The 15696-nt window shown below is 44.1% G+C and overlaps 1 protein-coding gene across 1 annotated transcript in view; it reads right to left on the bottom strand.

Moving 5' to 3' along the window:
• Positions 1-15479, bottom strand: part of pmepa1 (prostate transmembrane protein, androgen induced 1) — a 28946-nt gene extending 13467 nt beyond the window's left edge. Inside the window, exon 1 of the mRNA XM_034533362.1 lies at positions 15341-15479. Coding sequence (XP_034389253.1) covers positions 15341-15437 — 97 coding nt within the window. The 5' untranslated portion in view covers positions 15438-15479. The remainder of the gene's footprint in view (positions 1-15340) is intronic.
• Between the last annotated feature and the right edge of the window lie 217 nt (positions 15480-15696).

Raw genomic sequence — 15696 nt, 5'->3', positions numbered from 1 at the left:
GGAGGCTGCAAGAGAGAGAGGAAAAGAGGGGGGAGGCTGCAAGAGAGAGAGGAAAAGAGGGGGGAGGCTGCAAGAGAGAGAGGAAAAGAGGGGGGAGGCTGCAAGAGAGGAGAGGAAAAGAGGGGGGAGGCTGCAAGAGAGGAGAGGAAAAGAGGGGGGAGGCTGCAAGAGAGAGAGGAAAAGAGGGGGGAGGCTGCAAGAGAGGAGAGGAAAAGAGGGGGGGGGCTGCAAGAGGGGAGAGGAAAAGAGGGGGGAGGCTGCAAGAGAGAGAGGAAAAGAGGGGGGAGGCTGCAAGAGAGGAGAGGAAAAGAGGGGGGAGGCTGCAAGAGAGGAGAGGAAAAGAGGGGGGAGGCTGCAAGAGAGGAGAGGAAAAGAGGGGGGAGGCTGCAAGAGAGAGAGGAAAAGAGGGGGGAGGCTGCAAGAGAGGAGAGGAAAAGAGGGGGGAGGCTGCAAGAGAGAGAGGAAAAGAGGGGGGAGGCTGCAAGAGAGAGAGGAAAAGAGGGGGGAGGCTGCAAGAGAGGAGAGGAAAAGAGGGGGGAGGCTGCAAGAGAGAGAGGAAAAGAGGGGGGAGGCTGCAAGAGAGGAGAGGAAAAGAGGGGGGAGGCTGCAAGAGAGAGAGGAAAAGAGGGGGGAGGCTGCAAGAGAGGAGAGGAAAAGAGGGGGGAGGCTGCAAGAGAGAGAGGAAAAGAGGGGGGGAGGCTGCAAGAGAGAGAGGAAAAGAGGGGGGAGGCTGCAAGAGAGGAGAGGAAAAGAGGGGGAGGCTGCAGAGAGAGAGGAAAAGAGGGGGGAGGCTGCAAGAGAGGAGGAAAAGAGGGGGGAGGCTGCAAGAGAGAGAGGAAAAGAGGGGGGAGGCTGCAAGAGAGGAGAGGAAAAGAGGGGGGAGGCTGCAAGAGAGAGAGGAAAAAGGGAGGCTGCAAGAGAGAGAGGAAAAGAGGGGGGAGGCTGCAAGAGAGGAGAGGAAAAGAGGGGGGAGGCTGCAAGAGAGGAGAGGAAAAGAGGGGGGAGGCTGCAAGAGAGGAGAGGAAAAGAGGGGGGAGGCTGCAAGAGAGAGAGGAAAAGAGGGGGGAGGCTGCAAGAGAGGAGAGGAAAAGAGGGGGGAGGCTGCAAGAGAGGAGAGGAAAAGAGGGGGGAGGCTGCAAGAGAGAGAGGAAAAGAGGGGGAGGCTGCAAGAGAGGAGAGGAAAAGAGGGGGGAGGCTGCAAGAGAGAGAGGAAAAAGGAGGCTGCAAGAGAGAGAGGAAAAGAGGGGGGAGGCTGCAAGAGAGGAGAGGAAAAGAGGGGGGGAGAGAAAGGGTTGAAAAAATGAATGACGGGGAGCGAAGGAAGAGAGGAAAGGGAAAGAGAGAAGAGGGCAGGAAGGGAGAGAGAAGCTTGCTAATTCCTCCCCCTCTTCCCCCCTCCACCTCCACCCTCCCCTCCTTTTTCTGCTTTCTCAGTCCTGGGATGACTCGACAGTCTGGGTAGTCAGAAATAGCACAGACAGCTGTGTGTGTGTGCGTGTGTGTGTGTGTGTGTGTGTGTGTGTGTGTGTGTGTGTGTGTGTGTGTGTGTGTGTGTGTGAGAGAGAGAGTTATAGGTCATAGGTGCACACAATTTGCTTGCTTGCCAATTTCCATGAGAAAGGCTATAGGGGGTGGAAGACGGGGGGGGCACACACAAACACAAACACACACACACACACACACACACACACACACACACCATTGACTTTGGAAGCCACGGTCATGGTGCAGCCAACAAGTGTGGGAACTTTGGTCCACAAAACTCCCACTATTGGTTTCAACAGTGGGAAAACGGAGATGGAGGCATGTGTGTGTGTGTGCGCACGTGTGTGTGTGTGTGTGTGTGTGTGTGTGTGCGTGTGTGTGTGTAGTTGTGTGTGATTTATCATCCCTTCCTCATGTTTCTATCCCGTCTCTTTCATGTCAGTATGTGACATATTAATGTGCCATATCACAGATTTTTTTAAAACATTGTACATGTACTACATGTAGTACAGCAGAGTACTACAGCAGAGTAGTACATGGAAGTATTCGAGGCGCAGTAACAGAGTACTGGGTGAGTAGAGTCGAAGGGAAGAGGCTGGATTGCATTGGTCTAAATTTAGCATGCTAATCCAGGGAACTCCCATGGTAAACGCTCTGAGAGGAACTTCAGTTCCCCCCCCGTTAAGCGCACTGCGCCTCGTGCTTTTATTGTGAAAGGTTATTTAAAAAAAAAAAAAAAAAACAGGAAGTGAGCTCCGCTCTGTTACTCTCACGCCACAACTCGTGGATTCGTCCCGACCGCTCTGCTCCGTGTCTCTCCCCCTCTCTCGTCCATCCGAACATTTTATTTTTCCTTCGGCGCAATGCATGATGGGAGATGGAGTTCGGCACGCCGGCCATCAGTTGTACATATAAACCGCTTTTGAAAAACACGTTTTTTTTTTTAAAGCTCAAACTTCAGCGTCATCACAGGGTGGTTGTTTTGAGCCATCGTCGGAAATGTAGGATGCTAACTAGCGACGCGTTAGCTTAAGTTAGCTCAAGAGCTACGCTGTTAGCATCACAAACAAAAATTACAAATGCCTAAATGTGTGGCCAAGTAACGGTTCTATCCGGCCCAAATTTCAGATAAATGACAAGAGGGCATTATGGGACTAATTATATTCATAGTAAGCTTTGTTTTCTACACAAGTTCCACATGTCTGCGTTTAAAGTATCACACTTTTTGAAAAGACGTGCATATCCGAAAAATGAAATAGAACATTAAAAAAAAGTAAAAAACAACAACATCAAATGCATAAAACAGACACAAAGAAACCGGTGAGAGAACGTTTGAATGTTTTTTTTGAAGTCACACGACAATGAGATGGAAGTGCGGTCGTGTTGACTCCACAAACACCGGTAACGTGGAGACACAACACACACACACAGTCATTAATGTTTACAATGGAAAGAGTGAGAGTGTGTAAAGTCCAACACACACACACACACACACACACACACACACACTGATCCTCTGTGTACGAGCTGACCTGCAGAGCATTCTGTCTGAAACATATGAAAATCAAACCTCATTATCAGGTGCTTGTCTGGCTCGCTCTATGTGTGTGTGTGTGTGTGTGTGTGTGTGTGTCTGTGTGTGTGTGCGTGTGTCTGTGTGTGTGTGATGCTCATTAGAATTCTAGCCAGAAGGAGCTAGACTACCCCTGTCGTCTCGCACCCCCGCACACACACACACCGACACACACACATACACACACACGGTCCTCCGCACACACACACACACCGACACACACACACAGACGCACACTGTTCATTTGAATGTGAAAGAAAAGAAGGAAGCCAGTCGTGCAGGGCAAGTCACATGCAGACAGTTTACTAGACAAAACAATAATCATTAACTATCTGCAGTGGTGGGTGTCTAGCACATCAGAGAAGTAATTTGGTTGAATCCCCGCATCAATAGTGCCAAATACTGCCAAAGTGCCCTTGAGCCAAAGCGTTTAAATCTAAAAAAATCCATATAAAAATATACATCGATATTTTTTACATTCATCTCGATAACACAAAAAAAAAATTAAATTGTATTTAATCTGCTTATTATTTTTAATCCAATTATCTAAGAAAAAAGCAGCACGTTCTCCTTCCTGGAGTAGTTTTAGTTTTAGTTGAAGACTCTGGACTTTGACTGACCTGTTGTACCTAAACTCAGTTAAAATATTAATATACTTATACTTAATATAGTTAAGTCAAAAACCATCCTCCCGAAAGCTTCACAGAAAGCAGAGAGAGACGTTCTCTAAACGTTGGTGAAAACCTTCTTGCATTTTTGTTTTATGTTCTCCGGGGAGCTTTTAAAGGAGCTTCAGTGGTTACGACCGCTGAGATGACAAGAATCAGAAAAACATGTTCAAGGACAAATCTGTCTGTTAAATAGAGTGTGAGATCAAGCCTGCAGGGGAAGGGAATGTGTGTGTGTGTGTGTGTGTGTGTGTGTGTGTGTGTGTGTGTGTGTCAGACATGATGTTCCTGTCCAAATAAGAGTTTTTTCTAGAAAACCAAAACCGGCTCTGCCGGTCCTTACACACACAAACACACGCAAACACACGCAAACACACGCAAACACACGCACACACACGCACACACACACACACACACACACACACACACACACACACACACCTGGCTAGACCCAACAATGTCTGAATGCTTTGAATGTCTGACCCTGTGTGTGTGTGTGTGTGTTTGGGGGGGGTCGTGTGTGTCTGGGAAAGTCAATTCCACATTAATAAACAATGGTAATGAATTGAAAGCATGTCTCACTGTGGTTACAGTTTACGTGAATGTGTGTGTGCGGAAAAACTGAATAATGCTAATGGATGTGTTTGTGTGTGTGTGCGTGTGTGTGTCTCGGGCTGTGGTCTCAGAGCTCTTATCAACCACCTCGTATCGAGCTGCAGTCGGTCCGCCGGCTCCGATGAACCCCTCAGCGAGACGTCGAGTGAGAGCTCGTGTAAAATAAAATATAAAAAAGTAGTGACCGAATTATTTAATTAAAGGTTATTCCGGGAGGTCTCTTTCCCATGCAAGTCTATAGGAAAACTTCTCTTTTTGGCGTCTTCGGGAACCTACGGGTGATGTCACCGCGACCACGTCCACGCCTTACACAGTCTACGGGTGTCACAAGTGGACATCGCTTCACTTTAAAAGGACACAAGGCCAATTTAAATGATTTAATTTGTCCATTGGACTCTCCGTCCGCCACCGCTTCCTCCGCTTCAACTGTCCGGTATGCCGTTGAGCAAGGCACCTCCGGGAGCTTCACCGGCATCTCACCAGGAGCGTCCGACAGTGGAAACACCTGGTACCTGAATAGAGCTTCCCTTTCACGCGTGAATCAACTTGCCCTCTCTTGTGTGTGTGTGTGTGTGTGTGTGTGTGTGTGTGTGTGTGTGTGTGTGTGTGTGTGTGTGAGAAAGATAACCACAGCTTCAGACGAAACAAAAAATGTCTGCAGACCTCTAAACGAGATCACTGTGACAAAGCCGCTGAAAACAAAGTGTAGCGAGGAGAGTTTCTAAAAAAAAAAGGGTAAAAAGACTGAGAGAAAGTTGGGGAGGGGGGGGTGGGCTAAAACACATTTAACCGTCTGGGTATTTCTTGTCGGAATTTTTCGGCGGTTTTGACAGAATTCCTGCTGGCCAACAAAAAAACAACAAAAAAACCCGAAAAGGCCTCTGGAGTCGACGTTTATCACATGTGACGTCTGGCAGGGGAGGAAAAAAACACACACACACACACACAAAAAACACACAACGCACACCTGGAAAAGTCTGTTTCTCGGCCGCGGACGACATTACCACGAACTCGACTTCACGGCTGACGGCGACTTGAAGTCGTCTACGTTTCTTTCCAGCGTCGGTGTCAGAGATGTTTACCGTGAGCGGATCCGCCGGTTGAGTAATGAAGGCGTAATGGACGGACGGTAAACAAGCTAGGAAACCGGCTCCGGGCCCTCAAAAACTATACGGGCCTCATATATACATATATACGAGTGTGTGTGTGTGTCTGTGTGTGTGTGCCAGCTGGCAGGGCCTAGCCGCTCTCCACTGGACGAGGTGTGGGAGGCGTTGAGGGCAGCGATCCGTCGGCTCAGGTGTGAAGAGAAGTTTTATCGTTTATTTATTCATTCAACTCGTTGGCTCACAGTTCACTTCCTGTAGAGGAGGAGGAAGAGGAGGAGGAGGAGGAGAAGGAGGAGGAGGAGGAGGAGGAGGAGAAGAAGGAGGAGGAGGAGAAGAAGAAGAAGGAGGAGGAGGAGGAGGAGGAGAAGAAGAAGAGAAGGAGAAGAAGAAGAAGAAGAAGAAGAAGAAGAAGAAGAAGAAGAAGAAGGAGGAGGAGGAGGAGGAGGAGGAGGAGAAGAAGAAGAGAAAGAGAAGAAGAAGAAAGAAGAAGAAGGAGGAGGAGGAGGAGAAGAGAAGGAGAAGAAGAAGAAGAAGAAGAAGAAGAAGAAAGAAGAAGAAGAAGAAGGAGGAGTAGGAGGAGGAGGAGGAGAAGAAAGAAGAAGAAGGAGAAGAAGAAGAAGAACTCAACCCTTTAAGAAGTGCGTTAAACTCTAGAAGGTGAAACTAAATGTTTCCTTCGTCTCTTAAGACTCAAAGAAAAGAAGACCTCTTTGAGGTTGTGCGGTTGAATCGCTTTGAAAGCTAATTTGTTAGGAGGCGGAGCCTAACCCGATGATGACGCAACAGGAGCGCTCTTCAAGGTGCGGACCTTGATCCCACACCTGAATGAATCACGTCTACAATCCTCATACATCTTCGCTCTTTTTTTGGCCGATCATCATCATCATCATCATCATCATCATCATCATCTTCATCATCTTCATCATCCGTTCTCACGTTGAAGGTCATCTCAAAGACTTTAATAGAGTCAGACACAGATGCTCAAAGCTCCATTATTATTGATTTATTTTCTCTCTCCGATACATATTTATTCTCCTTTTAGTTCTGTTTGGGCCTCGCCCTTCTATTTTATCAAGGACCCCTTTAGTCCGACACGAAGAGTGAGAAAGAGTGAGAAAGAGTGAGAAAGAGTTCGCCGTGGTCGTGCGATCTTGGCCGCGGCTCAAGAAACGAGAACAATCGGAACAACGAAACCATTAAACGGAGCCGACTGCTGTGTTTGTTTGTTGCTCTAGACCTCTGCTCTGTCTAGACACACTACGTTGTGTGTGTGTGTGTGTGTGTGTGTGTGTGTGTGTGTGTGTGTGTGTTTGTTGACGTGAGGTGGAGCTTGGTTTGCGTCGGACTGTTTGTTCACGATAAGAACTGCGTGTGTGTTTCAATGAATGTAAAATGATGGGTTTTTTTTGTAATATAAACAGAGAGGCGGGGCCAGAGTGTCGTCTGTGTGTGTGTGTGTGTTTGTGCGTGTGCGTGTGCGTGTGTTTATGTGTGTGTGTGTGTGCGAGTGTGCATGTTTTGTAGATGCAAATGTTGTGGTCCCAGCTGTTTCCTGCGGGCCAGAGGGCAAAGTGAGGCAGACGCAGTCCTTACAAGTCTGTGTGTGTGTGTGTGTGTGTGTGTGTGTGTGTGTGTGTGTGTGTGTGTGTGTGTCAGGGAGGGGGGGGGGTCAAGCCCACGGTCATGAACGAGTGTGTCATGTGTTGGGGGGGTCTGAAGTGTCTCTTGTCTAGACTCGGCCTCTCAGTCGGGACCAGCTGACTCGAGTGACGTGGTCTTGTGATGTGAAGCGTTTTATTAACAGAACAATACGTGCACGTCGCAGCGTGAGGAACGTGCACGTCGCAGCGTGAGGAACGTGCACGGCGCAGCGTGAGGAACGTGCACGGCGCCGCCTGAGGAACGTGCACGTGACTCCAGCTCGTCCGCACACTCAAAAGAAAATCATATTTTTTCGGGACACTCTTCAATAGGTAACACTCCTGGTACGATAACGCAGATGTGAGATTAATAATTTCATGCAGACATTTTATTTAAATAAAATGTTACATTGTAAATAAATCAGGAACATTCTCATTAAATTTAGACAATATTTTATTCAAGAATATATATTTACTACCGGTGCTAATTTTTTTAATTAGGTTTAAATTCTGGAAACTAAGGTAAAATAATAAATAATAAATAATAAAATGTATTTAGTTGTTTCAACAAACTAAACCGTGAAGATGAGGCTCATCGAAGTCAAATGTAGCAAAATATTAGCAAACAATGCAGATACACAGACTCCAACATTCAGCCCCTCCCCCCCACCCTCTCTGCCTTCTCCTGACCTGACCCTTGACCTTTGCCCTCCCAGACATGCCTCACTCCTCCACCTCCTCCTCCCCCGTTTTCTCGCCGCAGATGCTACTGGCAACGTTGGTTTCATATGCAAACTAAACAACTAAAAGCTTGCATAAACACAACAAGCATTTGCATACATACATCCGAATACCTAAATTAGTATCATCGCAAATGACATGCGATGAATATGAGGGTTCTTTTTTCTCGTCATACAGGATGTCGTCATCAGGCCGGCGAATACAAACACACACATATATATATATATATTTAATAAATAATAATACATATATGTATATATATATATTTAATAAATAATAATAAATACATTTATATATATAAAAATATATATAATAAATAATAATAAATACATATATATATATATATATATATATATTTATACATATATATATATATATATATATATAAATATATATATATTGAATAAATAATAATAAATATATATATATTGATTTATATGAAAACGCACTGCAGCACAGTCTTGGTCTGATTAATTAATTTCTCAGGAACGGTTCATGGTCACTTTCTTTGGCGCTCTGATCTGAAACCTTTCGGCTCAACGGCGACAAAAAGCAACAAGAAAAAAAGAAATGCATTTATATTTTTTAGTCGGGTATAAAACCAAGGTTGCTAAAGCTGAAAATAGGTGAATATGTTTGCTTGAGAAAATAAAAAATTTAAATAAATACATTCTTTTTTTCCAAAGAAAGTGAAACACAGTGGACGTGAACACGAAGGCCTCGCAGGGTAAACTAGAGTAATCAACAAAAATCAGATGTTAATGTGAACATTTGGAAACCAGACCATCCTACAGCAACTCCCTACCCCCCCACCCCACCCACCCCACCCCGGGGCCAGACTCATTAATGAAAGACAAGATTGTTTAGGTTGTTTTGGACGACACAAATAGACAACAATTGAAGTATTTAGAAGAACCAGACGCAGACCAATTAATGAAAAACAAGAGACGGTCTTTTCCACGTTGTCGCCTGACACTCTGTGTGCGTAGAGCAGGCAGACAGTCGTCGCCTTTATTTATAGCGGCAGCCTCCCGGTCCTGTGGCTCCGTGTGAATTTATTCACATCGCTCACTTCAGACTAATTAATGGGACAATATGGGTTCAACAGTCTACAAGGGCCTCAGCTGAACACTGTCTTGTATGCAGATTATATGCAGAGAGCACACACACACACACACACACACACACACACACACACACAACAACCCCCAAAGTGACGGTGACCTTGACCCGCAGACGCACACACACACACACACACACACACACTCTGCTGCTCGCATCTACATATATGCATATGCCGGGAGGGTGACGTCTATGTTCTTCAGGTTTCTGTGTGCGTCTAGACCGAGAAACAATGAACAGCTGAGAGGTTGAATGTGAAGCGTGGAGGAAGCCAAAAAAAAGAGGGACAAGGAAAGGGAGAAAGGAAGGAAGGAAGGAGATCAGCGAGCAGCTTAAAAAAGAAGAAGGTAAAAAGACATTAGAGGCAGTAGAAACGTAAGTATACGGTTGCAAATACGGATTCCCCATCTAAAATGTATATTTTAATACATTCCGCATTTATTAGCGTAGAAATATGTTATAATTCTCCGTCATCTTGGCATTGTTGGCGGTTCTGAATGACGAGAATACCCGTGAGCCTTCAAAAGAACCAAAACAAACCACCGCAGTCGCTGAATTAATTCTTCAGTGGGCCAAAGAATTGTGACCACGAGAAACCGCGTAATGCTGTGGTGGTTCTGGCGGTCCCTGTGGACAGAAGCGGTAGTGTTTTCCGAACGCCGGAGTGTCTGACGGGTCTGGCCCCGCTTAGTCCTGGTCCTGGTTCTGGTTGTGAACTCTAACAACTGGTCGACTGCTCCTCTCCTCCGCACCAACAGCCGCTGCCGACGTGCTCTTGAGCAAACTGCCTTCCACTGAGCGACCAATGAAACCAATGAAACTAAGGAGGAAATATCTTCTGGGACAAAATGAATGTCTGTTCAACTCACACGGGGATTAAAAGCGCTTCTGGCTCTCTGGGACGATGGCAGCTGTCAATCAAAAAAATAAAAAATAAATAAAATAAAATAAAAAGAAGCACAAAAGGCCGAGTTTGGGCTTTTTTTCTTTCTTTTCGTAAACACACATTTTTTATCTTCCGCTCTTCTTTACTTCAAGAAAAAAGGCAAAAGTAGAACAGAATTTTTTGTAATTATTAATTTATTTATATATACTGTATATATATATAATTTTACAAATCCTCAACTGACGTACGTGCATACGTACGTGCATACGTACGTGCGCGGATGCACCGAGGCAGCCAGACAGAGAAGGGGTTTACATAATAAGTCTAGGAGGGCCGCCAGAACAGACTCATTTAATTTCCATGATTCACTGAGTGAGCGAGAGGAAGCGAGGACGGGGAGGAGGGGAAATAAAGAAAGGAAACCAAATCAACGAGAAACCCAAAAGAAGACGAGTGGCGAGAAGTGAGCAAGAAGATGAGTGATGATGTCATCACGATGTGTTCAAATGTCATCTAGTAAAATAGAGGAAGTTGTGACCTTCATAACACCAGCTCTAAGCAGCTTACAACACATAATTAAAACTATTAATGTCAATATCCTTTTACTAATCTTTTTTCTATTTGCCAATCCTTTTGAATTATGTGTATTAACACATGTATATATATATATATAGTATATATATATACATATACACGCTGACATGGTATTGTATTGTTTTCCGCTGCACCGTGACCACGTTGCGTCACTGACATTCATCCATCGATGGACCCCAAACATGTTACCAAAATAAAGTGACAACAATGACACCACAAAAAGAACCTTTCACTCCACTTCCACCGCTGTTCCGCTGGAGCGCTCGTGTGCCTCCTCGACTCTTTTGGGTTTTCCTTCGTCGCCCCGGCGTGAAGACGTTCTGGTGAGCGATCAGAAGACAAAGTTGCACGCCGGTTGCCTCAGGATGTCGCGCATATATATATATCTATATATATATATAGATATATATATATATAAAAAGGGGATGCTGTTCTTGTCACACGGGAGCTCGAGCAGGAAGTGAACGGTGATGTTTGTGACGCACGACGGTGACACGGCGACACGTCAGGTGGGAGAGGGACTTTACACTTTAGGTGTCACCTATTTACTTTATTATTCAAGCTAACAATAAAGTAAATAGCGTTGACGGTCGACTGCTTTAAAAGACATTTGGCCCTATTTAACGTCAACTAAAGGGTGAACCGTTGTGACCGTTAGCTAGAAACTCCTAATGTGTTCAGAAAGTGATCGAACTCAAGCGTGTGTGGTTTCCGTTGGCTGTGGTTTTGGGTTGATGAAACACAGCAACCGATTGTTCCCTAAGCCCCGCCCATTCCCTAAGCCCCGCCCATCAAGCGTTCAGAGACACTAACTGCACTCGTTGATTCAATATTATCTGCAATTGTTTGGGAGAGAGAGAAGCGGACAGAGAAAGTCGAACAATGTGCGTTCGAAGGGATTCGGAAAAACTATCAAACCCAAGAAGAGGTTCTGTGTCTTGCTCATGGGCACACGGGTTGTTGCAGAAATCAAACTACAGGAATGTGCGCTAACCAGAAAAAAGAGCCCAAGCACAGCGCGTCCTCCCTGTGCCCGACGCCGCAGTCACCTCTAACCCCCCCAACACACATACACAGACACACACACACACACACACACAATTCAGGAACACTATAACTCTTTTCCTCGAATTCAATTATCAAAATAAATACCGCTACCCTCCAGCTGAACTCACACACTCACACACGCACACACACACACTCACACACGCACTCAGACAACATTTATGTTGGCTACAGAGACAGACTGCGGAGGTGCCGGTGACTGCCAGACATGTAGCAACAAATTTACAGGGAAACCAAGCTGCTGGTAGGAAATGATTCTTATGAACTGATACCGATGACCTCACTGCACACACACACACACACACACATGGCCCGGCCGTGAGTAATGCTGATGTCATATGCTTTGACTAGCAATGTCTGCCGCTCAGAAGAACAGATGTGTTTTTGCATATGTGTGTGTTGCTCTCTTTCATGCCAGGGTGTAACAGGTACGTGTCCACCTGCGTCACGGGGTCCAGGTGAGGGGCGACGTGCGAGACAGACTGGCGCGACGCCGAGACTCTCGGCCGTCTGAGTACTCTGAAGTATTTATTACATGCTTTTCAATCCGGCTGTTGCAGGTGCAAGGGATGGGATTTTTATTTTATTTATTTATTTTATTTATTTATTTTATTTATTTATTTTATTTATTTATTTTATTTATTTTATTTTATTTATTTTATTTATTTTATTTTATTTATTTTATTTATTTTATTTATTTTATTTATTTTATTTATTTTATTTATTTTATTTATTTTATTTATTTTATTTATTTTATTTATTTATTTATTTTATTTATTTTATTTATTTTATTTATTTTATTTATTTATTTATTTATTTATTTATTTTATTTATTTATTTTATTTTATTTATTTTATTTATTTTATTTATTTTATTTATTTTATTTATTTTATTTATTTTATTTATTTTATTTATTTTATTTAATATTTGTATCCTATATCTTTTTCAATGATATATGAGATTATACTGGGACAACATTCCAAGAAAAAGAAACATGTAGTTTAATTTGACCAAACATGCATATTTGATTTCCAACAGTTTTGTTGTCTAAAAAACAAAGATCCCAAAGATAAATAAAGATAAATAAAGAGTGCTCTGACCTTTGACCTCGCCGTGTTGCTATCGTGTTCGAGCTAAGTGCCAAATGTGTAACTATTTAGCTTTCCGTGTTTTTCCAGATTAGAAATGCTGATTGCAGATAATTCTTATTTGCCACATCTTTGTTCCTTCGTGTTTGTTGTTCCTTGAGTTTTCATCTCATATCAGATGTCTGGTACCCCCCCCCCTCCCCCCGTCACGTCCACCTCTCGAGTGCACGACGTGGATTATCCCGTGTTGTACTTTCCGCCGTGTCTTTCATCTTCTCCGTCACACTCCGCTGCATAACGCCCCGCACGGCCTCAAAAACATAATCCTGCTTTTCATACGTACATAAACATCAGTCTCAGCCTTCCAGCCCCCGTCTTCCTGCTTTTTTATTTTGTCCGTCTGTTTTTTTTTTATATATATTTTGGCCGACATCTTGTTTCCTTTTCTTTTCTTTTTTCTTTTTTTTTTTTTTCTCTCCTTCCTAAGTTTCGACATGTTCTTTTTTTTTCCTCCCTTCTCCGTATTCCACAGTCCTTTCGCCCTCCGCTCCCCTCCTTCGGTTGATCTGTTTCCCTCCCTCTGTCTTCCAGACTAAACACCATGTCTGCTCTCAGACAGAGGAATTGTGTGTGTGTGTGTGTGTGTGTGTGTGTGTGTGTGTGTGTGTGTGTGTGTGCGCTGCCTGCATTCTTATCTCGTTCCACCTGTTTAGATTCATGCTGGACACACTAAAGGGTACATTTGGTCACTCTGCTGGCCTGCAGGTCTGAGCGAGCATCTCCAGTATAGCTGCATGGTCAATAAATGACTGATGACACCGGCATGAACCCTTCGCACACACACACACACACACACACACACACACACACACGGTCGAGGGGAACACATTAGTCACCGTGTTCTCAGCGATCATTTCCTTCCAAATCTTAAAAAACTGGAAAATCCCAACGAGCCTCCTTTAAACCATCCAAGATAAATAAATCTCTGTTTTTTTTTTTTTTAAACATAAAAATGTAGTCACGCTTCTCGTTTAGAGGTCTGTAACAATGAGACAACGTCATCATAACATTTGTAATATTGTGTGTCGGTTGTGGGTTGATAGCTCAACTCTGAACGCACACAGAGTCGTGTGGGCTTTGTGAGGCTAAACGCTCGCTTCTGATCCACTGAAGGTACTTAATGACGGCAATAACATCTTTATTGCTTTATGGATGCGTCGATCAATGGGCTCGGGACATATTATGGTATATGTAAAAGGTCGGATTGGGACTTAACGCTCCAAAACCTGAACGTTTTCAGTGGAGGCCGACGAAGGTTATGGTTCATTAATGATTAGCGACTATTATGACGAGTAACCCTGCGGGCTGCGGGCACACAGCGTTTGAATTCAACACATTGAACTGGGAGGACTGGGAGATATGACTACACACAGACACACACACACACACACACACACACACACACACACACACACACAGCTTTCATCCATGACCTTTCAGCATTAGGACTGTATACCTTCCAGCATGGGTGTCCCCAGTGGGACTAGCACCCCTGGCCGCTCACCCAAAAAAAAAAAAAAGCACACACACATATACGTATATATATATATATATATATATATATATATATATATATATATATATATATATATATATATATATATATATATATATGTATGTATATATATATATATACACATGTATATATACATATATATATACATGTGTATATACATGTTTATATACATATATGTATATATATATATGTCTATAAATGCATATACATATTTGTATATGCATTTATATACAAACATACTGCGCACACACACACACATAAACACAGGGTTTTCCCGAATACGACCACACACATGAACGACGCGCGCGCGCGGGCACACACGCGCGCGCGCACACGCGCACGCAGACGGCTAGACAGACGTCTGGCTTTGCTTTTGCTCGAATGACGAAGCGGCGACAAAACTTCCAGCTTCCCACCCGAGAGGAGCCCTCCTCCTCCTCGGCTCTCCGGCTCCCGTAACGTCCTCCGCGGGCAACTTCCTGGTAGTTGTAATACATTTAGAGGTTGTGTATTTTATTTTATATATATATATATATATAGATATATTGTTACCGTTGAAACCCCGTCAAACTAAAAGGCTTTTTTTTCCTTCCCCTAAATGTAGCGAGCCAGACGTAAAGATCAAAAGCGGACGCCGCCAACGTTCCCAAAAGAAGCCCAAATCCCTCTCGAGTGTGTCAAACTTCTCTTTTCACAACTGTTTTTTAAATAAAAAAAGATCTTATGAACGATGTGAATGGAACACACCCGGAGGTGTATCGCCCCCCCCCCACACACACACACACACCCCTCCTCCCCCGGCTCTGCGGAAGAGACGGGACGCTCTGCGGTTTTGGTTCAAGTTCAAAATCCAGCCTGAATAATCACAGAGAAAAATCCAACCCTTATGGAGGATTAAGGAATAGATTTTTTTTAACGGGGTTTCCTCGGGAGGAGAAGAAGAACCTATAATGTCTTCTTTTTTTTTAAATCAAGCTGACGTTTGCATTCAGCGAACTTGACATTATAGTTTAGGGGGGAGGGAAGAGAAAAGCTCAAAACTTAACACACATGGAGTAATAATTAAAATATATATATATATATATATATATATATATATATTTTTTTTTTTTAAAAGCCAGACAGCGAGAACATTAAAGACAAAAATAAAAAAAAGTAATGTAATTAGAGTTACTTACTGATTTCCATGCTCTGGAGGGACGTGATGCGCTTGCAGTTACAAGTACAGGAGACATTGGCGGAGGTGGAGTTTAAAACACCCATCAAGTTCAACATTTAAAGCCTCCTAGAACCAGACATTAATACTCCAGACGAGGAAGACTGTGGGGGGGGTGGTGGGAGGGGGGGGGGGGGGGGGGGGGGGGGGGGGGGGGGGGAGGCTGGAGAAGAGAAAGCGATCGGAAGAAGGAGAGGAGCACACATACGTACGTTCGCACCAAACTCCCCCCCCCCCCCCCCCCCCCCCCCCTCACACACAAAAAAAAAAGAAAATCCTCCCTTTTTTTTTCTCCTCCGCTTTTCTCCCCAGCCTCCT

Source organism: Cyclopterus lumpus, chromosome 5 (genome assembly GCF_009769545.1).
Source record: "Cyclopterus lumpus isolate fCycLum1 chromosome 5, fCycLum1.pri, whole genome shotgun sequence".
Lineage (NCBI taxonomy): Eukaryota > Metazoa > Chordata > Actinopteri > Perciformes > Cyclopteridae > Cyclopterus > Cyclopterus lumpus.
The sequence above is the reverse complement of the archived record's forward strand: the minus strand, read 5'-3'. Positions and strand labels throughout refer to the sequence as shown.